The following is a 22,743-nucleotide window of genomic DNA, read 5'->3' on the forward strand; positions in this document are numbered from 1 at the left end:
GATGGAACATCTGAATTCCAAAAAGAAACAGAAACTATCGGGAAAAGAATGGAAAAATTTGAACAGGGGATCAGGGAACTGAAGGACAATATGAACCGCACAAATATACGTGTTGTGGGTGTCCCAGAAGGAGAAGAGAAGGGAAAAGGAGGAGAAAAACTAATGGAAGAAATTTTCACTGAAAATTTCCCAACTCTTATGAAAGACCTAAAATTACAGATCCAAGAAGTGCATCGCACCCCAAAGAGATTAGACCCAAATAGGCGTTCTCCAAGACACTTACTAGTTAGAATGTCAGAGGTCAAAGAGAAAGAGAGGATCTTGAAAGCAGCAAGAGAAAAACAATCCATCACATACAAGGGAAACCCAATAAGACTATGTGTAGATTTCTCAGCAGAAACCATGGAAGCTAGAAGACAGTGGGATGATATATTTAAATTACTAAAAGAGAAAAACTGCCAACCAAGACTCCTATATCCAGCAAAATTGTCCTTCAAAAATGAGGGAGAAATTAAAACATTCTCAGACAAAAAGTCACTGAGAGAATTTGTGACCAAGAGACCAGCTCTGCAAGAAATACTAAAGGGAGCACTAGAGTCAGAACCAAAAAGACAGAAGAGAGAGGTATGGAGAAGAGTGTAGAAAGAAGGAAAGTCAGATATGATATATATATAATACAAAAGGCAAAATGGCAGAGGAAAATATTATCCAAACAGTAATAACACTAAATGTTAATGGACTGAATTCCCCAATCAAAAGACATAGATTGGCAGAATGGATTAAAAAACAGGATCCTTCTATATGCTGTCTACAGGAAACACATCTTAGACCCAAAGATAAACATAGGTTGAAAGTGAAAGGTTGGGAAAAGATATTTCATGCAAATAACAACCAGAAAATAGCAGGAGTGGCTATACTAATATCCAACAAGTTAGACTTCAAATGTAAGACAGTTAAAAGAGACAAAGAAGGACACTATATACTAATAAAAGGAACAATTAAACAAGAAGACATAACAATCATAAATATTTATGCACCGAACCAGAATGCCCCAAAATACGTGAGGAATACACTGCAAACACTGAAAAGGGAAATAGACACAAATACCATAATAGTTGGAGACTTCAATTCCCCACTCTCATCAATGGACAGAACATCTAGACAGAGGATCAATAAAGAAATAGAGAATCTGAATATTACCATAAATGAGCTAGACTTAACAGACATTTATAGGACATTACATCCCACAACAGCAGGATACACCTTTTTCTCAAGTGCTCATGGATCATTCTCAAAGATAGACCATATGCTGGGTCACAAAGCAAGTCTTAACAAATTTAAAAAGATTGAAATCATACACAACACTTTCTCGGATCATAAAGGAATGAAGTTGGAAATCAATAATAGGCAGAATGCCAGAAAATTCACAAATACCTGGAGGCTCAACAACACACTCTTAAACAACGAGTGGGTCAAAGAAGAAATTGCAAGAGAAATTAGTAAATACCTCGAGGCAAATGAAAATGAAAACACAACATATCAAAACTTATGGGATGCAGCAAAGGCAGTGCTAAGAGGGAAATTTATTGCCCTAAATGCCTATATCAGAAAAGAAGAAAAGGCAAAAATGCAGGAATTAACTGTTCAATTGGAAGAACTGGAGAAAGAACAGCAAACTAATCCCAAAGCAAGCAAAAGGAAAGAAATAACAAAGATCAGAGCAGAAATAAATGAAATTGAAAATATGAAAACAGTAGAGAAAATCAATAAGACCAGAAGTTGGTTCTATGAGAAAATCAATAAGATTGATGGGCCCCTATCAAGATTGACAAAAAGAAGAAGAGAGAGGATGCAAATAAATAAGATCAGAAATGGAAGAGGAGACATAACTACTGACCTCACAGAAATAAAGGAGGTAATAACAGGATACTATGAACAACTTTACACTAATAAATACAACAATTTAGATGAAATGGACGGGTTCCTGGAAAGACATGAACAACCAACTTTGACTCAAGAAGACATAGATGACCTCAACAAACCAATCACAAGTAAAGAAATTGAATTAGTCATTCAAAAGCTTCCTAAAAAGAAAAGTCCAGGACCAGATGGCTTCACATGTGAATTCTACCAAACGTTCCAGAAAGAATTAGTACCAATTCTCCTCAAACTCTTCAAAAAAATCGAAGTGGAGGGAAAACTGCCTAATTCATTCTATGAAGCCAACATCACCCTCATACCAAAACCAGGCAAAGATATTACAAAAAAAGAAAACTACAGACCAATCTCTCTAATGAATACAGATGCAAAAATCCTCAATAAAATTCTAGCAAATCGTATCCAACAACACATTAAAAGAATTATACATCATGACCAAGTAGGATTCATCCCAGGTATGCAAGGATGGTTCAACATAAGAAAATTAATTAATGTAATACACCATATCAACAAATCAAAGCAGAAAAATCACATGATCATCTCAATTGATGCAGAGAAGGCATTCGACAAGATTCAACATCCTTTCCTGTTGAAAACACTTCAAAAGATAGGAATACAAGGGAACTTCCTTAAAATGATAGAGGGAATATATGAAAAACCCACAGCTAATATCATCCTCAATGGGGAAAAATTGAAAACTTTCCCCCTAAGATCAGGAACAAGACAAGGATGTCCACTATCACCACTATTATTCAACATTGTGTTGGAGGTTCTAGCCAGAGCAATTAGACAAGAAAAAGAAATACAAGGCATCAAAATTGGAAAGGAAGAAGTAAAACTATCACTGTTTGCAGACGATATGATACTATACGTCGAAAACCCGGAAAAATCCACAACAAAACTACTAGAGCTAATAAATGAGTACAGCAAAGTAGCAGGTTACAAGATCAACATTCAAAAATCTGTAGCATTTCTATACACTAGTAATGAACAAGCTGAGGGGGAAATCAAGAAACGAATCCCATTTACAATTGCAACTAAAAGAATAAAATACCTAGGAATAAATTTAACTAAAGAGACAAAAAACCTATATAAAGAAAACTACAAAAAACTGCTAAAAGAAATCACAGAAGACCTAAATAGATGGAAGGGCATACCGTGTTCATGGATTGGAAGACTAAATATAGTTAAGATGTCAATCCTACCTAAATTGATTTACAGATTCAATTTACCAATCAAAATCCCAACAACTTATTTTTCAGAAATAGAAAAACCAATAAGCAAATTTATCTGGAAGGGCAGGGTGCCCCAAATTGCTAAAAGCATCTTGAGGAAAAAAAACGAAGCTGGAGGTCTCACGCTGCCCGACTTTAAGGCATATTATGAAGCCACAGTGGTCAAAACAGCATGGTATTGGCATAAAGATAGATATATCGACCAATGGAATCAAATAGAGTGCTCAGATATAGACCCTCTCATCTATGGACATTTGATCTTTGATAAGGCAGTCAAGCCAACTCACCTGGGACAGAACAGTCTCTTCAATAAATGGTGCCTAGAGAACTGGATATCCATATGCAAAAGAATGAAAGAAGACCCATCTCTCACACCCTATACAAAAGTTAACTCAAAATGGATCAAAGATCTAAACATTAGGTCTAAGACCATAAAACAGTTAGAGGAAAATGTTGGGAGATATCTTATGGATCTTACAACTGGAGGCGGTTTTATGGACCTTAAACCTAAAGCAAGAGCACTGAAGAAGGAAATAAATAAATGGGAACTCCTCAAAATTAAACACTTTCGTGCATCAAAGAACTTCATCAAGAAAGTAGAAAGACAGCCTTCACAATTGGAGACAATATTTGGAAATGATATATCAGATAAAGGTCTAGTATCCAGAATTTATAAAGAGATTGTTCATCTCAACAACAAAAAGAAAGCCAACCCAATTACAAAATGGGAAAAAGACTTGAACAGACACCTATCAGAAGAGGAAATACAAATGGCCAAGAGGCACATGAAGAGATGCTCAATGTCCCTGGCCATTAGAGAAATGCAAATCAAAACCACAATGAGATATCATCTCACACCCACCAGAATGGCCATTATCAACAAAACAGAAAATGACAAGTGCTGGAGAGGATGCGGAGAAAGAGGCACACTTATCCACTGTTGGTGGGAATGTCAAATGGTGCAACCACTGTGGAATGCAGTTTGGCGGTTCCTCAAAAAGCTGAATATAGAATTGCCATACGACCCAGCAATACCATTGCTGGGAATATACTCAAAGGACTTAAGGGCAAAGACACAAACGGACATTTGCACACCAATGTTTATAGCAGTGTTATTTACAATTGCAAAGAGATGGAAACAGCCGAAATCTCCATCAACAGAAGAGTGGCTAAACAAACTGTGGTATATACATACGATGGAATACTATACAGCTTTAAGACAGGATAAACTTATGAAGCATGTAATAACATGGATGGACCTAGAGAACATTATGCTGAGTGAGTCTAGCCAAAAACTAAAGGACAAATACTGTATGGTCCCACTGATGTGAACAGACATTCGAGAATAAATTTGGAATATGTCCTTGATAACAGAGTCCAGCAGGAGGTAGAAACAGGGTAAGATAATGGCCAATTGGAGTTGAAGGGATACAGACGGTGTAACAGGACTAGATACAAAAACTAAAAAATGGACAGCACAATAATACCTAATTGTAAAGTAATCATGTTAAAACACTGAATGAAGCTGCATCTGAGCTATAGGTTTTTGTTTTGTTTTGTTTTGATTTTACTATTATTACTTTTATTTTTTTCTCTATATTAACATTCTATATCTTTTTCGGTTATGTTGCTAGTTCTTCTAAACCAATGCATATGTACTAAGAAATGATGATCATGCATCTATGTGATGATGTTAAGAATTAATGCTTGCATATGTAGAATGGTATGATCTCTAAATGTTGGGTTAATTTCTTTTTTTCCGTTAATTAAAAAAAAAAAGAGAAGGGATAATTGGAGCTGAAGGGATACAGACTGTACAACGGGACTGGATATAAAAACTCAGAAATGGACAGCACAATACTACCCAATTGTAATGCAATTATGTTAAAACACTGAATGAAGCTGCATGTGAGGTATAGGCTTTTTGTTTTTGTTTTTGTTTTTGTTTTTTTTCTTTCTATTGTTTTAATTCTTATTCTGTTGTCTTTTTATTTCTTTTTCTAAATCGATGCAAATGTACTAAGAAATGATGAATATGCAACTATGTGATGTTATTAAGAATTACTGATTGTATATGTAGATTGGAATGATTTCTAATTGTTTTGTTAATTCTTTTTTTAATTAAAAAAAAAAAGAAAAAAAATATTTTGAAATTAAAAAAAAAAAGTCCCAATGAGCCAAACATATTTCTGAAAGGAGGCAAGACCCAATGTTCTCAGCTTTGTCTTGTGCTAAAGTACAGTCACAGTTGCTAGGGATTAGGAAATTAATTGAGTTAAAAAGGAAAAAATGGGGCCAGCATAAAGGGATTGCTGGATCTTATGGCAGTTCTATACTTAGCTTCCTGAGGAACCACCAAACTACCTTCCAGAGCAGTTGTACCGTTTAACATTCCCACCAACAGTGGTTAAGTATGCCTCTTTCTCCACGTCCTCTCTAGCACTTGTTTTCTAATTTTTTTTTTTTTTTGATAATGGCCATTCTGGTGGGTGTGAGATGATATCTCATTGTGGTTTTGATTCAGTTTTCCCTGAAGCCAGTGAAGTTGAGCATCTTTTTATGTGACATTTAGCCATTTGTATTTCCTCTTCTGAGAAGTGTCTGTTCACGTCTTTTGCCCATTTTCCAATTGGGTTGTTTGACTTTTTGTTCTTGAAGAATCTTTTTGTATATTCTAGATACTAAACCCTTATCTGATATGTGGTTTCCAAATATTGTCTCCCATTGTGTAGGCTGCCTTTTTGCTTTCTTGACAAAGACTTTGATGCATACAAGTGTTTAATTTTGAGGATTACCCATTTGTTTCTTTTTTCAGTGCTCATGCTTTGGGTGTAAGGTGTAGGAAACCACCTGCTATTACAAGATTTGTAAGATATTTCCCTATATTTTCTTCTAAAAGTTTTATGGTCTTAGATCTAATGCTAAGGTCTTTGATACATTTTGAGTTAATTTTTGTATAGGGTGTGAGATATGGATCCTCTTTCATTCTTTTGCATATGGATATCCAGTTCTCCAAGCACCATTTATTGAAGAGGCTGCTCTGTCCCAGGTGGGTTTGTTTGACCACCTTATCAAAGATCAATTGCCCATAGATGAGAGGATCTATTTCTGAACACTCTGTTCGATTCCACTGGTCAGTACGCCTCTCTTTATGTCAGTACCATGCTGTTTTGACCACTGTAGCTTTTCAGTGTGCTTTTAAAGTCAGGTACTGTGAAACATCCCACTTCATTTTTCTTTCTCAAGATATTTTTAGCTATTCAGGGCACTCTTCCCTTCCAAATATATTTGGTTATTGGTTTTTCTATATCTGCAAAGTAAATTATTAGGATTTTAATTGGTTTTTTACTTTAATTAAATTATTTTAAGTAAATTATTAGGATTTTAATTGCCTTGAATCTGTAAATCAATTTAGGTATAATTTACATCTTAACTATATTTAGTCTTCCATTCCATGAACATGGTATGCCCTTCCATATATATAGGTCTTTTATGATTTCTTTTAGCAATTTCTGTAGTCCTCTGTGTATAGATAATTTGTATCCTTGGTTAAATTTATTCCTAAATATTTTATTCCTTTTATTGCTTTTGTCAGTGGAATTTTTTTCTTAATCTCCTCCTCAGATTGCTCATTACTAGTGCATAGAAAGACTACTGATTTTAGGGTATTGATCTTATACCCTGCCTCTTTGCTATACTCATTTATTAGCTCAGATAGCTTTGCTGTATGTTTTTTGGGGGGTATTTTCAACATATAGTATCATATCATCTTCAAACAGTGAGAGTTTTACTTCTTCCTTTCCAATTTGGATACCTTTTATTTCTTTTTCTTGTCTAATTGCTCTGGCTAGAATTTCCAGCACAGTGTTGAATGACAGTGGTGACAGTGGACATCCTTGTCTTGTTCCTGATTTAGAGGGAAAGCTTTCAGTCAGTCCCCATCAAGGATGATGTTAACTGTAGGATTTCATATATTCCCTTTATCAAGTTAAGGAAATTCCCTTCTGTTCCTATCTTTGAAGTCTTTTTATCAAGAAAGGATGTTGGATTTTGTCAAATGCCTTTTCTGCATCAATCGAGATGATCACTTGGTTTTTCTACTTTGATTTGCTGGTATGGTATATTATATTAATTGATTTTCTTACGTTGAACCATCCTTGCATTCCTGGGATAAATCCCACTTGGTCATGTGTATAATTCTTTTAATATGCTGCTGGATTCGATTTGCAGGAATTTTGTTGAGGATTTTTTCATCTATATTCATTAGAGAGATTGGTCTATAATGTTCTTTTTTTTGTAGTATCGTTGTGTGACTTTGGTATGAGGGTGATGTTGGCTTCATAGAATGAGTTAGGTAGCCTTCCCTTTTCTTCAGTTTTTTGAAGAGTTTGAGCAGGATTGGTGCTAATTCTTTCTTGAATGCTTGGTAGAATTCACATATGAAGCCATCTGGTCCTGGACTTTTCTTTTATGGGAGCTTCTTGATGACTGATTCAGTATCTTTACTTGTGATTGGTTTGTTGAGGTAGGCTATTTCTTCTCAAGTCAGTGTTGGTTGTTCATGCGTTTCTAGGAATTTGTCTATTCATCTATGTCTGATTTATTAGCATATAGTTGCTTATATAAGTTGTTTTTTAATAGCATTTAGTCATTTTGTTTACAGTGATACATATTTATTTACAGAAAATTAAGACTATTCTAGGGTTTACCTTGAAAATTGAGAATAGAGGAATTAGTTATGAGTTCACAAAGAATATATGTAAACTATAAACTCAAAAACTACACTGACATCAGTCTTATAAACAGCAAGTATGAGGGTGACTAATTTAAGCCCATTGGGTCACATTTTTTAAAAAGCACCCTCATTTATTTAAAGTAAAGTGCTATTCAGGGTCTTGAAAATCTGTTGTGGACATGGGGGGAGTGGGATGAATTCATGTCACCATCTAGTTCAGAGTCTGATTTAGAGTTAAAATCAAACCAAATTATAATAGAGTTAGTCATGGCAGCATAATTAGTTTCTCAGATGATACTGTGTCCAAAGCTCTCATTATCCTACCTATTCTCCTTTATGGTTTTATTTGCCTGTACCTTACTTTTAAAAGAGCCAAAAATATAAAGATTCACCAAAATCCCAAAAGTCACAATTTGTGTTAGCACCAAATGATAGCAGCTTTGGCACTTGATATTACAATGTCACTTTCACTATGAATATTTCAAATCAAAAGAAGCCAGAATAAGAGGTGCACAGGTGAGGTCTGGGAACATCTTAAATTCCATTTCCTATATCCTTTTCCACATGCAGTCTCAGACATCACCCTCCTAACACATTGATATCATTATCAATCTTGGAACTTCCCAGTTTCTCCTTTTTGATTAGAGTGTTTAGTCCATTTACATTTAATATAATTAATTGACACAGATTCATTTACATCCAGCATTTCATTATTTGTTTTCTACATGTCATATTTTTGACCCTCTGTTCCTCTTTTGCTATCTTCTTTTGTGTTAAAATTTGTAGTGTACTATTTTAATTGCACTGTTGACTTTTTTTATTTTATTTTATTTTTTTTTAGTTTTAATTTTTTCTTCGTGTGTTTCTGTGTTTTAGTGGTTGCTCTAGGAATTAGATTATGCATTTTTAACAAATCACAACCTACTTCATTCAGGTTAATTCTAACATAATTCTGGTAAAATATAATGACTTTATTCCAATGTAGCTCCATTTCCTCCTGCTTCCTCTTTGTTATTATCATATATATTATACTTATATCTGTGATAAAACCAACAAAACAATTTTATAATTGTTGCTTTAAATATCATGCTTTTATAAATAAATGAAAATAGGAAAAAATGTCTGTTTTTTATATTCACCCACATACTTACCATTTCTGATCCTGTTCTTTTATTACTGTAAATTTCAGTTACTGTCTGATATTTCCTTTTATTCTGAAGAACTTTTTTTCCAGTATTTCTTTTTAACTGGTCTGCTAGCAACAAATTCTCTTAGTTTTTTTTAAATCTGGAAATGTCTTTATTTCTCCTGCATTTTTGGAAGGGTAGTTTCACAGGATACAGAATTCTTGGTTGATAGCATTTTCTTTTCAGTATTTTAAATATGTTATTTTACTGCCTGCCTTCTGACATTGTTTCTAATGAGGTGTTACCCATTGATTGCATTGTTATTCTCCAATGTGCTGCCATTTTTCTCTTGCTGCTTTCAATATTCTCTTTGTGCTTGAATTTCAGAAGTCTGATTATAATATGTCTAGGTGTGGTGCTCTCTTAGTTTATCCTACTTGGGGACATTGAGCTTCTTGAATCTAGATTAATTTTTTAATAAAGTTTGGTATGTTTTTGACCATTATTTCTTCAAACATTTCTTCTGTTCCTTTCTCTCTCCTTCCTTCTAGGATCCCCACTACAAATATGTTGTACACCTGCTTGTCTTTCAGGTCTCTGAGGCTTCATTCACTTTTCTTTAATCCTTTTCTCTCTGTTCTTTGAATTGGATAATTTCTGTTGCTCTATTTTCAATAGATCAGAATACAGATATCTGATCCAATGTATTATCTGCTCCAATATCTTATCCAAAATGTTTGCTGATTTTTTACTTCCACTAGAAACTCTGCTTTTAAGCTCCTCTAATGATTTTTTTATTTCAGTTATTGTACTCTCTAATGTTAAAGTTTCCATTTGGTCCTTTTATATAATTTCTATTTCTCTATCAAAATTCCCTATTGAGTGATTGTCATCCTATTTCCTTTAATTATTTGAAAATATTTAGAATAATTTTTTGATATTTTTGCTAAATATTATCTTTGGCAATTTCTGTTCCCTATACTTTTCTTGTATAAGGTTCAAACTTTCCTATTTCTTTGCATGTCTAGTAAGGTTTGGTTGAAAACTAGGTATTTTAGTTAATGTGTTACGGCACCTCTGTATTCTTTTTTTTTTTAAGAGTCACCTACATATGCAATGACTGACGTTTCTGCTTATTTTTTAAATTCTTGCTTTTATGTATCAGCCTGATTTCCTAGAGATCTTCCCTGTGGTCTCCATATCTTAAAGGTCAGCCAGTGATTTGGGCAGAAGTTATACTCAAATATCTTGAGCCTGAATACCTCTGATTGATCTCTGTGTAGGTTGAGGAACACATTCAGAGTTGCTGCCTAGTTCCAAGTCATCCTTAGCTTTTGCATTTTGCCAGACTCTTTTGGGTCTTTCTCACCCATTTGCATAATTTCCTACATAGCCAGGGATGTATGGAGAGCTTATCTCAGCCCTTTTATCACTTTCTCATTCCCAGGATTGCTCTCTGTTAAATTTCTGGCTAGTCTGCCACTCACTCTAGCAGAGACCACAGCCTTAGGCTTACAGATCTGTAGGTTTTTCTAGTTCATTCCAGATCAAGTTCACCACTTTTAACTGTCAAATTGTTGGCTTTTCCTATGGCCTTCATCAAGTCTGTCCCCTCTGACAGCAACATTGCTGGTTTTCATGACCAGCCCTACACTAGAAAAACTACCATTCTCGCTAGCCAAGTTATTGGTAATGAAGGCTGGGAATAAACTCATCCAGTAAGACCACTGTCCTTACCTGAAGCTCTAGCAGTGTTTCAACAATAAATACTTCTTAATTTGTTGTCTGCATTTAGTTGATTTCCAGCACCCTGAAATGGTCAATTTTTACTGTTTTGTCTAGGTTTATACTTGTCTTTTGTGGGAAAGAAGTCCCAACCTTTTCACACTATCATAACTGGAAGTCCTTTTCTATGTTTATTGTGTTTATTCAACTTTATTTATTATTCATATCTTTTATATCCCTATTTATTTTTTCTAGTTTGTCTATTAGAGACTGAGAGTGAAATCTTAGTTTCCTACTACTGTTGTGTTTTTACCAGTTGATCTGGTAAACTGGTAAAATATTGAAACAGTGTTTATATTGCATATTTCTGTGTTCTGCTGAATAACATTGCATATTGTACTTTGTATCAATGTATCATTTTGCCCAGTTTAATGCCTTAAATTCTACTGTTCTTATATTTATCATTAAAAATTCTACTGTTCTTACATTTTTCACTCATGCTGAATGTTTGTTTAGATTTTTTTGATTTCAGACTGGACTTAAATAATACTGACACATGAACATCTGTGTCAGAGGTCTCCAAAACCCAGTCCCAAGTTTGGTCATTCACTAAAAGGACTCAAAATGCTGAACACATTTATACTCATGATTAGGATTTATTACAAAAGGATACAAAACAAAATTAGTAAAGGGAAAAGTACATTGGGTAAAAGTCCAGAGGAAACTAGGCACAGGCTTCAAAGATGCACACAGGATATACGTAATTCCTCCAGCAAGTACTACCTACCAGTAGTCTCTGGTAGTTTCATTAGAGACTCAATGCCAAAGGTTTTTATTGGAGGTTGGTCATGTAGGAACCTTCTGCCTAGCACATATGAAAATTCCAGACTCTCAGAAGGAAAACAGGTTCAGCATAAACTGCATTGTTTGCCCAGTCTAGGCATAGTAAACGACTTTTAGCAGTTAGGGAACAGTGGGAAACATTTCCAAAATCCAAGTTTCCTGATGCCAACCAATGGTCAACCTTGTAGGTAGTCCTTTGTAAGGATATCAGGCTCAGGCCTGCTATATTAACTCTTCTGCACAGCATCATTGTCTTCTTTTTTTAATTGAATTGATCCCAGTGTTTCACTCATGAGTAAAATGGCGAAAGTTCTTGTTTCCTCCTTTGTAATTAGGGCTTCAAAGCAATAAATATATAAAAAAAGTTTTTCCTCTAAAAAATAAACTTTTTAGTTGAATAATTATATAACTTTATTCATATGGCAAATTATTGATCATTTATAGCCTTTTCTTTGTTTCAAAAAAATTTTTATTTGGTTATCTAAACCTAAAATGTGCTCATTTTAAAACTATAATAGACAATAATACTGTACTTTCTGCTGTTTAAATTACATTTCTCAGAGCATGTTTTGTATCAAACATCATAGTACCTTTGTTTCTTTTCTCAGCGCGATTACGTGGTGTTCATGACGGTCTGTTCACTGGACAAATAGATGCTGTGGATACTCTTAATGCTACTTATAGAGTAACTTTTGATAGGACAGGGCTTGGAACCCATACCATCCCTGACTATGAAGTTCTTGTAAGTAGTGTTCATAATACATTTGTATTTTATGCCTATTATACATGTTATGTGGAGTTTTCAAGGAAATTGTATTTTATGATAGAATCAAGACTTCAGGTCACAGGGGAGGAGATCTTTAGGGGTTCCCAGCCCTGTCTACTAGACCCCTTGAGCAGAAGTAAACCCCCCCTCATTCACAAACTATACTTAAAAGTCCTCTACATATTTCACAACTTAAAAGGATATGGTTTGGATCCCTATATTGTACCTTTCCCCACACTGTACTTTATATAACAACTAATCTCTCTTAACTAAATAATCTTGGGGTTGAAGCTGCAAAACCCTTTCATTCAGACTTTTTGGTTAAAATATAGTCCTCCTACAAATACTTTTGAAAGTATGAAGTAGCATCTTGCACTTTCAAATTGTTCTCCAGTTTTATCCTCAGAGTATTAATTACTCCCACTTTTACAGTTGGTGAAACTGAGACATAATTTATATATATGTAAGTAATTTATTCAAGGCTCTAGAATAAATTCCTGTCAGGCTTAGGCCAGAATCCAGATCTCTTGAACTTCTGGTACAGTCCATTAGAATACTAGTCCATTATTTTAAGATCATGCTTAATTTAGCAATGTCATGGTAATTATATACCTTTTTTAATAAAGTAGTCTGCCTCTAAGCATTATGGAAGTTAGATTGTTCACTTTTAGCTTCCCTTTTAATCATATGTTATAATCTTGATTTTTAAGGATTATGAATTTATAATTAAAAATCAAAATATTTTTTCTACTTCAAAAATAGAAGAATTTCCTTTTCTAATACATTTTAGAAATTATGACTCCCTATTTATTTTGAGGATTTTCTTATCAAAATCCTTTGTAGAGCAGAGAAGTGAGGAAAAGAAAACTCAGATTAAATGTAAGGCAAAAGACACCAACCTTAAGCTTTTATGTTAAAGGATGAAATATTTAAACCTCCCCTTTCAAGAAAGGAAGATTGTTTTTCTGTTTCATTCAAATAATTTTCTTTATGTGATCACCCAAATATCTCTCTGATTAGGTGGGAGTTGACTATAATTATCATAGGAAATATTTCAGATATTCTTTAACACACAGATAACCAAAGATATTCACAGAATACTTTAATAGTAATCTTTGATTCTGTGAAATTTTTGATCCTTGGTCTTTTTCTTTCCTTAGTTATTATTCTGTTTTGTGGAGTCAGCCTTTTGACAGCAAAGTTGTGTTTTCATACTATGACTTCAGTTTCAGGCTTTGATCTTTATAAAACAATATATATTCTATGATAAAACATAGTATATGAACTAGTATGTATCTCAAGCTGAAATGTAATGTTAATAAAGTTTAATTGGTTGGTAAAGTTTTTTAAATTTTGTGGACTATTTTTTTTTCTCAAAGAGTAATGAACCTCATGAGACGATGCCAATTGCTGCCTTTGGACAAAAACAGCGGCCTTCTCGATTTTTCATGACCCCACCGCGGTTACATTATACTCCTACTCTCCAGTCACCTGTTACGGTGAGTAATAACTTAGAAATGTCATGAATAATTTAAGTACTATTATGTATTGTTATGAAGTACACATCTATTATAGCAACTTCAGTAAGTAGTCAAATTATTTTGAGCTAGCAAATATTAAACACAATAAGTAAATAGTTGCTTCAACTCTGGAAATATTTTCCTTTTTATAGTATTAAATTTTTATATTTATATTATTTTATTTATTTATATTTATTTTTATAGTATATAAATATATTAATTGTAATGTAATTTGCTCTTTATCTAAAAATAAAACATTCCTCTTAAACTTTCTAGTTAAATGATTCCCTGTTATTCCCATAGGATAATGATCCTTTATTAGGACAGTCACCTTGGAGAAGTAAAATTTCTGGCTCCGACACTGAGACGTTAGGTGGTTTTCCAGTAGAATTCCTTATCCAAGTGGTAAGAATTGCTCTGAATATAATGTCTCTTGTGTTAGTGAAATTGAAATTTTTTCTAGGACTAAATATTTCTACATTTTTTTTTTTTTTACCGTTGTGTTAGTCTTAAGAACAATTACTTCCAACAGGCTTGAAAATAAAAGTTATAGCAGCCAAAAAAAAAAAGACTTGGAGGACTTTTTTCTTTGGCCTGTTTTTTTCAGGCTTTGGTTCTTATTATTGCCCTGTTTTAAAGATTCAAACATTGTAGTACATGCTCTGTGAAACTCTAAATGGTTAGTTGCAATAACTTGTGTAAGTATGAAGACTTTTATTTAGTAACCTCAATGCATCCTGCTATTTTAATTCTGCTCATTAACAGTTATGATGTCTTTGCTAGCTGTGTGGTCAGAACGAACTCTGTTTCTTTTACTGATACTAGAAACAGCTACTCAATTGCAAAGTACTTCATGATTAGACACTAAAAAACCTAAGCATAAATTGAAATAAGTGTAGAATTATTATATAGAGCATTTTTACTAACCAGCCTGAGTCTGAAGAATTGTTTGCTTTGAAAGTTAAGTAAGTAGTTGTTTGTTCTGAAAATTAAATTCAAAAAGTTATTTCGTTTTAATCATAGTCTAATGTTCGGCTTGGTTCTTTTTCTTTTCCTTTTTTAATAGAAAAAAATTACTTTAGCTTGGGATAGATAGGGTCTTTATTAAATAAATGTTTGTAATAATCCACTAAAATATTCACAAGTGTTTACTTTTTGCAATTAATGTATTTTAAGGAAAGCCTTGTATGTGTGTGTGCATACGTGAGTATTCCTCTATCATACATTGTTAATTATTCTTGCAGTATAGAATTTCTTATGCCTTCTAGCTTCCAAAGGTAGATTATATGAAAGGAACCAAGGATTATCCTTTTTTAAAAAAACTCTTTTTAAATAGTGGAAGTAAATAAAAGCTAATATGTAATATTGAGACAGGTGTTTGTGCGGGAGAGAGAGAGACACAGACAAAGAGATCCACCAGCAGAGGGAGCAAGAAACTAAGTCTTTTGCACTGTAGCTAATAGTGGGCTACTGCATTGTTGATATTAAAAGTATCTAAGAGAACATTATGGATAAAAATTAAGGTACTTTAATGTATTTGCCTTTTGTGACATATAAGGTTTTACTCATCTTAATATTAAGTTTTGAAGTAGATGAATATGTTTTTATCTTTTTCTGTTCCTAATGCATATTTTTTTCTTATGACAAAATAAATACCATTAAATATTTGAAGGTTTTATAATTCATAGTTTCCAATGAATTTTCTTTCTGAAGGAGCTTTATGTCTTGGGATTATGAACTTTGAGAATTCTAAAAGGACTGGTCAACTTTCTTAAAGATGATGTTGAGTTTTGTTTTTTTGTTTTTTGGGGGGTGAGTGGGTGCATGGTCTGGAAATCAAACCCGGGTCTCCAACCTGGGTCTCCCACGTGGAAGATGAACATTCTACCACTGAACTACCCATCCACTGTAAGATGACGTTTTGAAAAGAATTAAAAGAGAACAGCATCAGTTTTTTATCATAATCAGGCAATAACTCAAAAAAATAAAAGGGGCAGAGAAATCGTTAGCTTCATCTTAATCTCCTTTTACTGCTCCTCTTTCTAAAGAAACATACAAGTTTCCCTTAAAATCCTACAACCTAAAGAAGGCAGGCAACTCCAGAGCTCTGTGTCTACTGAACACTAAATAAAGGTGTTTATTTGAGGGAACAAATATATAACAGATCTCACCAGGCCCTCTGTCTGCCGCAACTTAGTCCAATTTTTAAATATTTTTTATTATGGAAAATTTAGAGCATATTCAAGCATATACAAGCAAAATAGAATTGTATGTTCATTGCACCTCTGTGTACCCATCACCCAGCTATAACTGTTATCAACCCATATCCAGTCCTGTTTCATCTATACCACTACCCATTTCCTCCCTCCTGTATTATTTGGGAGCAAATACCAGACATCATAACACTTATATAGCATTTACCTATCTGCAAATGTTTCTGTATGTATCTCTGAGAGATAAGGACATTTTTTTTAAGAATCTTTACTATAACACCATTGTTATACCTCAATTAACATAAATTTCTTAATATTAAATTCCAGTCAGTTAAAATTTTCCAGTTGTCTCTTTAATGTTGAATGCTGTTTATCTCCCTGCAACTTATTTTTTAAGAAACTGGATTATTGTCCATAGAGTTTCCAAACTGTCTGAGAGGGTTTTTGCTGATAAAATCCCTGTGCTATTATTCAACATGTACTGGTTTCTTTTGTGTCTCGTATAAATTGAGAATTGGATCTAGAGACTTGATTAGATTTGGTTTTGTTGGTTGGTTTCATTGTTATTTATTTATTTTTATTAAATTAGTTGTAGAAAAACCATTCAGAAGTACAGAGTTCCCAAATATACCATTATCCCACAAAGTTTTTCCTATTATTAACGTTTTGCATTAGTGTGGTACCTTTGTTCAGTTCTTATTATAATTATATTAACTATTGTTCAGAGTTTACACTAGTTTACTCTTTGTGTTGTACAGTTCTATGGGCTTTTTCAATTTTTATTTTTTGTGGTAACATATACACAACCTAGCCCTTCCTATTTTAACCACTTTCAAATATACAATTCAGTGGTGTTAATTACATTCACAGTGTTGTGCTGCCATCACCACCATTTATTAGAAAACTTTTCCATTATCCCAAACAGAAACTCTGTTCCAATTAAGTGTTAAATCCTCATTCTCTAGCCCCAGCCCTGTCCCTGGTAACCTGTATTCTAATTTCTGACTATGTATTTGCATTATAATCATTTCACGTAATTGAGATCATACAATATTTTCCTTTTTTGTCTGGCTTACTTTACTCCACATGGTATTCACGATTCATCCACCTTGTTGTATGAATCAGAATTTAATTCCTTTTTATGACCAAATAATATTTCATTATATATATAATTTGTTTCTCCATTCATCAGTTGGAGACTTAGGTTGCTTCCCCCTTTTAGCAGTTGTGAATAATGCCACTGTAAACAATATGCAAATATCTGTTTCAGTGCCTGCTTTGAATTCTTTGGAATTATATCTAAAAGTGGGATTGTCAGTCATATGGTAATTCTATACTTAATGTTGTGAGGAGCTGTCACACTTTTCCACAGCGCCTGCACCATTTCATATTCACACCAAAAATGTATGCGGGTTCTTACTTTTCTACATCCTTACCAACATTTCTTACTTTCTGTTGTTTTTTCTTTCTAACAATAGCCATTCTTGTAAGTGTGCAGTGGTATCTCACTGTGCTTTTGATTTGCATTTCTCTAATGATTAATGATGTTGAACATCTTTTCACATGCTTATTGCCCATTTGCATACCTTTTTTGGAGAAATGCCTGTTCAAGTCCATTGCCCATTTTTAAAATTGGGGTTCTTTGGAGTTTTCGTTGTTTTTTGTTTTTATATGACAACTTTTTTAACGTTTTTTATTGTGAAATATAACATTTTATTTTTCATTTCAAGAATTTATTTTATCTCATATAACTGCCTAAGTTTTTTTAACTGTTTTTTACTTGTAAAATACATAAATGCAAAGAAAAGAAAGAAAAAAGCAACAATTTTCAAAGTACACTTCAGCAAGCAGCTACAGAACATATTTTTAAAAGCAATAAATTTCAAAGTACATTTTAGCAAGTAGTTTTAGAACAGATTTCAAAGTTTGGTATGGGTTACAGTTCTACAAAGTTTCCTTCTAGCTGCTCCAAGACACTGGAGACTAGAAAGAAATATCGATAGAATGATTTCAGTAGTCATACTTATTTGTTAAATCCTAACTTTTCTGTTATAATGCCTCTTTTTCCTTTGATCCTTCTAGTCTTTAGGGATATTTGGGTTATGCCCATTCTAAGTTTTTTCATTTGAAAAGGGGTGGGGGAATGGAACTGGCTGATGTTCTTGGAGAGCCTGGTAACTCTGGGTTTCAAGGCTTATCTGGCCTAGGAACCATGTGGAGGTTTTAGATTTCTGGAAAATCAAGTTAGTGAGTGAAACTTTCATAGAGTTTCAGATAGAGCCGTGGGTATTCCTTAGGGTTAACAGGAATGATGTTAGTTGGCAAACTGTGGTAATTAATAATATCTAGCTGTAGCTTATATATGAATCGCCTCCAGAAGAGCCTCTCAACTGTACTTGAACCCTCTTAGCCACTGATACCTTATTTTGTTACATTTCTTTTCTCCTTTTTGGTCAGGAAGGCATTGTCGATCCCACGTTGCCAGGGAGACTCACACCCCTGGGAGTCATGTCCCACGTAGTGGGGAGGGCGGTGGGTTCACCTGCAGAGTTGGCTTAGAGAGTGAGGTCAATCTGAGCAACAAAAGAGGTTCTCTGGAAGTAACTCCTAGGCATAATTATAGGTAGGCTAAGCTTTTCCACTACAGAAATAAATTTCATAAGAGTAAGCCTCAAGATCATGTGCTTGACCCATTTACTTGGGAGTCCCTAGTATTTGAGAGAGTATCAGGGATTGCCAAGGTGAGAAAATTTAATAGTTCCATTTTTTTTCACTAGTCCCTCAAGGAACTTTGCCAGTACTTTTTAATTATCTGCCAAACATACTCAAATATATCTAGGTATTATATTAAGCTATACAACATTATAAGCCCTCTTTCCCATCCTGGACTCCATGTGTTTGGGTTGTTCAAAGAAACTATTCAGACAGCTTGAGTTAGATTATGTGCTTTGCATAAAATAAAGCTCTCTTCCTTTGGTCTCATACAGTAGGTAAAGTTCTAAAATACCGACACTGTCATCCTTTACCCAGTATTCTGATTTACCTTAGTCCCAACCAGATAAGTTTCGTTCTTATGTCTAATCAAAGCCTGCTCTCTTTTTTGGTTTCTTTGACAGTTGTATGTAGTAATGCTGACTTTCACAGCTGCAGAACTCCAACTCTGAGTTTTAGGTGTCACACAGGTACCCAGCTTTCAGGGAAATACCAGGTTATACACATTATAGCATAGCATCTCAGAATCTAGAAATAACACTTAAAGCTCAGGAATAAAATGTGACTGCTATAAGAACATATAATTGAGGCCCCAGTTTTCTTTTAAGTATTTTCTAAAAGAGACCATACAGTATTTATTTTTTTGTTTCTGGCTTATTTTGTACAACATAATGTCCTCAAGGTCAATTCACCTTATCGCATGCTCACAACTTCATTCCTCTCTGTAGCCACAGCATATTCCATTATATGTTTATACACCACAGTTCGCCATTCTACTTCTAAGTCTGTGTATCCTTCAGCCACCTCCATCTATTATGGCATCATGGATAATGTATGTGACTACTTTTATAGGTGAATTTTGTATTCTTATGATAGAAGTCTCATAATATTTTATCTTTTTTTTATTATACTGTTAGTTGCCGTTGATAATTAGTTCCTAGATCTATTCATTCACTAGAATTACAAAATGATGCTATCCTATTTCTACCATTCTTTCTTCATTTATTAACTGAAATGGACCTGTAAAGAAAAACTTCCCATAATCAATTATTTGGTTGCCTAATGGTAAAGATAGTATAGGAAAGGCAGGATAGATGCTTGAGTATTTCTCTTTGTTTTCCATTGTATAAAATGAGTTTGGTCGCAAGCATTCTCCAACAGTGGATATAAATACATACATACATACATACATACATATATGTATCGTTATGAACTTATGGGTTTTAATATATTTATGCTTCAATACTTTGCAGTAATTACTCTTATTGATGCACAAATTATCCCATTTTTGACCAGTGGGAGACTGTTCAGGTTGACTTCTTAGTCCTCTTTTTTTTGGCTTTGGGTAGGCACCAGGAATCGAACCCAGGTCTCTGATATGGCAGGCGAGATCTCTGCCTGCTGAGCCACTATGGCCTGCCCCTTCTTAGTCCTCTTAATATAACCTGCTTATGAGGAATTTTAAAATAATATTTTCCTGTCAGCCAGTCAGATTTATAAAGATTTTGCTCTATTTCTATTGAAATACTAAAATCTGTTAAAATAGCTTGATGAAAAAATTAAAAATTTGATGTTTAATTGATATATCTAAAAGCCTCTGTTTATTCCAAAACACTTTTTTCTTTGTCTGTAGACCAGATTATCAAAAATTCTCATGATTAAAAAGGAACATATCAAGAAATTAAGGGAAATGAACACGGAAGCAGAAAAATTGGTAAGGATTTTGTTTTCTCCTTTGCTGTCTGATTTTGAAATGGTGGGGCTTTCTCTAAGAATTTAAAAATATTTTATGGAGGGAAAGCTTAAGATAGATATTTATTTTTAAATCCTTATTACTATTACTATCTCTAGTTATACTGAACTATGTTAACTAGCAATACAATGTAACATCATTGAGTATACACTTAAATAGGATTAATGGGTATATTAGGTTATTTGGCAGTTTGCCTGAGTATAATCCCTCTGACTAGTTCCTCTGACAAAGGAGGTCATCCTGACACAGGTTATAGAAAGAAAACAAAGTACTTTCAAAAGAGTAACAATTAGTCTGGCAACTGACTTTCCACAGAAATAATAGCGGTCAGAAAAGAATGAAATAACATCTTCATAGGACTGAAACAAAATAACTGCCAATTGGATTTCTATACCCAGTGAAAATTCCTTCAAAAAATGAAGGTACTGTAAAGATATTTGCAACCAGATTTACAGAATTTGCTACCAGAATACCTACATGAAAGAGAATAAAAGTATCCTGTGTAGAGGCTTGAAGTTTCAGGTAAGAATGAAGAGTAACAACAAGGGTAAATATGTGCATTAATATAAGTGACATTTACCATATAAAATAATATCTAGTGGCACTTAAAATATAAAGAGAATTAAAATACTACCTGATAATTGACTTATATCAAGGTAGAGGAGGTATAAGAAGTTAAAATGTGTGTAAGTCCTTGCACTTATCAGGAATAAGATAATGAAAGTGCCAAGTAGTATTAGACTTTGAGAAATCAAAGTGCAAACTTGAATCTCTGAGACACCTATTAAGAGAATAATAGGGCGGTGCAATGGTAGCTCAGTGGCAGAATTCTTGCCTGCCATGCCAGAGACCCAAGTTCAATTCCCGGAGCCTGCCCATGTAAAAAAAAAAAAGAAAGAAAAAAAATGTGAACAACTACCAAGCTAATGGTAGAAGATGGGTGGGAAATGGAACAATAAAAAATGTTCATTCAATCTAAAAGAAAGGAAGGAATAATGATCAGAACAGTTGGGACAAACTGAAAGGAGATGGCAGGATGGGTAGATTTAGATCTAAATGTATCAGTCATAATATTAAATATGAATAGACTAAATTTTCTGATTAAAAGAAGATTGTCAGATTGGATAAAGAATAAAATCCAACTCTCTGATGCTTACAAGAGACACCTTTAATATTAAAGGATCCTGAAAGGATAAAATTTTAAATATATAAAACAATATGCAATGCAGTTTAGAAATAACAAAAGCTGTTTTAACTGTATTGATAGATGACAAAGTAAAATTCAGGGCAAGAAATATTACTGGATAAAAAAAGAAGCACTTTATAATGATGAAATGTTTAATTGACCAGGAAGAAAGCATAATTTAGAATTTATTTATGCCTACTAACCTCAAAATATACAAAGCAAAAATTGAAAGGGAAAAAGAAAAACTCCAAAATTGTAGTGGGATAGTTTCTATTCCTCTCTCAGTATCTGATAAAACAAGCAGGCAAAAAACCAATAAGAATTTAGAAGATTTGAAAAACACATTTAAACGTGGCATCATTGGCATGTATAAAACATCTAACAGCTGCAGAAAACCCATTATTTTAAAGCACATATCATATATTTATAAAAATTGATTGTATGCTGACCCAAGCAAGTTTTAGCATATTTTAAATGATTGGACTTCTCCAGAATATGTTCTCTGACCATAGTGCAAATGAGGTAAAAAGTCACCAATGAAAAGATACCAGGAAAAAATTCTTAATGCTTAAAAATTAAAGAATGCAAGGAAGATTCCAAGATGGCAGCTTAGTGGAATTTAGTTCATCCTCTAGAACCGCTAGTAAATAGCCAGGAACAGTAGAGAACAACTGCTGGGGCCACATTAGTGCCCAGACACGCAGCATACACAGTCTGGATGAGCTGGACCAGCTGTGATTCCTCATAGAACTGTAAGTCCCCCAGGCCATGGAGGCCAGTGCCCCTCCCCCACAGACATGGCAGCCTGGTTCCTGAAAGGGAAAGGAAAGAGACTTACTAGCATCAGGGGCTTAGCTCAACCAAGGTCCACTTACAGAATTAACAAATTCTGACTACTGAAATTAGGCCCCAGCTCAGACAAACCTCGAATAAGAGTTAAAGGTACTTAGAGTTTTTGCGCCCTGCAGAGGGGGCAGGGCTGATGGGAAG

At 33.9% G+C, this 22,743-nt stretch overlaps 1 protein-coding gene across 3 annotated transcripts in view; it reads left to right on the forward strand.

Moving 5' to 3' along the window:
• LIN9 (lin-9 DREAM MuvB core complex component) overlaps positions 1–22,743 on the forward strand; it is a 161,244-nt gene that overhangs the window by 68,619 nt on the left and 69,882 nt on the right. For all 3 annotated transcript variants that reach the window (XM_077168572.1, XM_077168571.1, XM_077168573.1), the window contains 4 exons: positions 12,212–12,345; positions 13,749–13,868; positions 14,193–14,294; positions 20,448–20,528. In XM_077168572.1, coding sequence (XP_077024687.1) covers positions 12,212–12,345; positions 13,749–13,868; positions 14,193–14,294; positions 20,448–20,528 — 437 coding nt within the window. The remainder of the gene's footprint in view (positions 1–12,211; positions 12,346–13,748; positions 13,869–14,192; positions 14,295–20,447; positions 20,529–22,743) is intronic.

The sequence above is a fragment of the Tamandua tetradactyla genome, chromosome 7, assembly GCF_023851605.1.
Source record: "Tamandua tetradactyla isolate mTamTet1 chromosome 7, mTamTet1.pri, whole genome shotgun sequence".
In the NCBI taxonomy this organism is placed as follows: domain Eukaryota; kingdom Metazoa; phylum Chordata; class Mammalia; order Pilosa; family Myrmecophagidae; genus Tamandua; species Tamandua tetradactyla.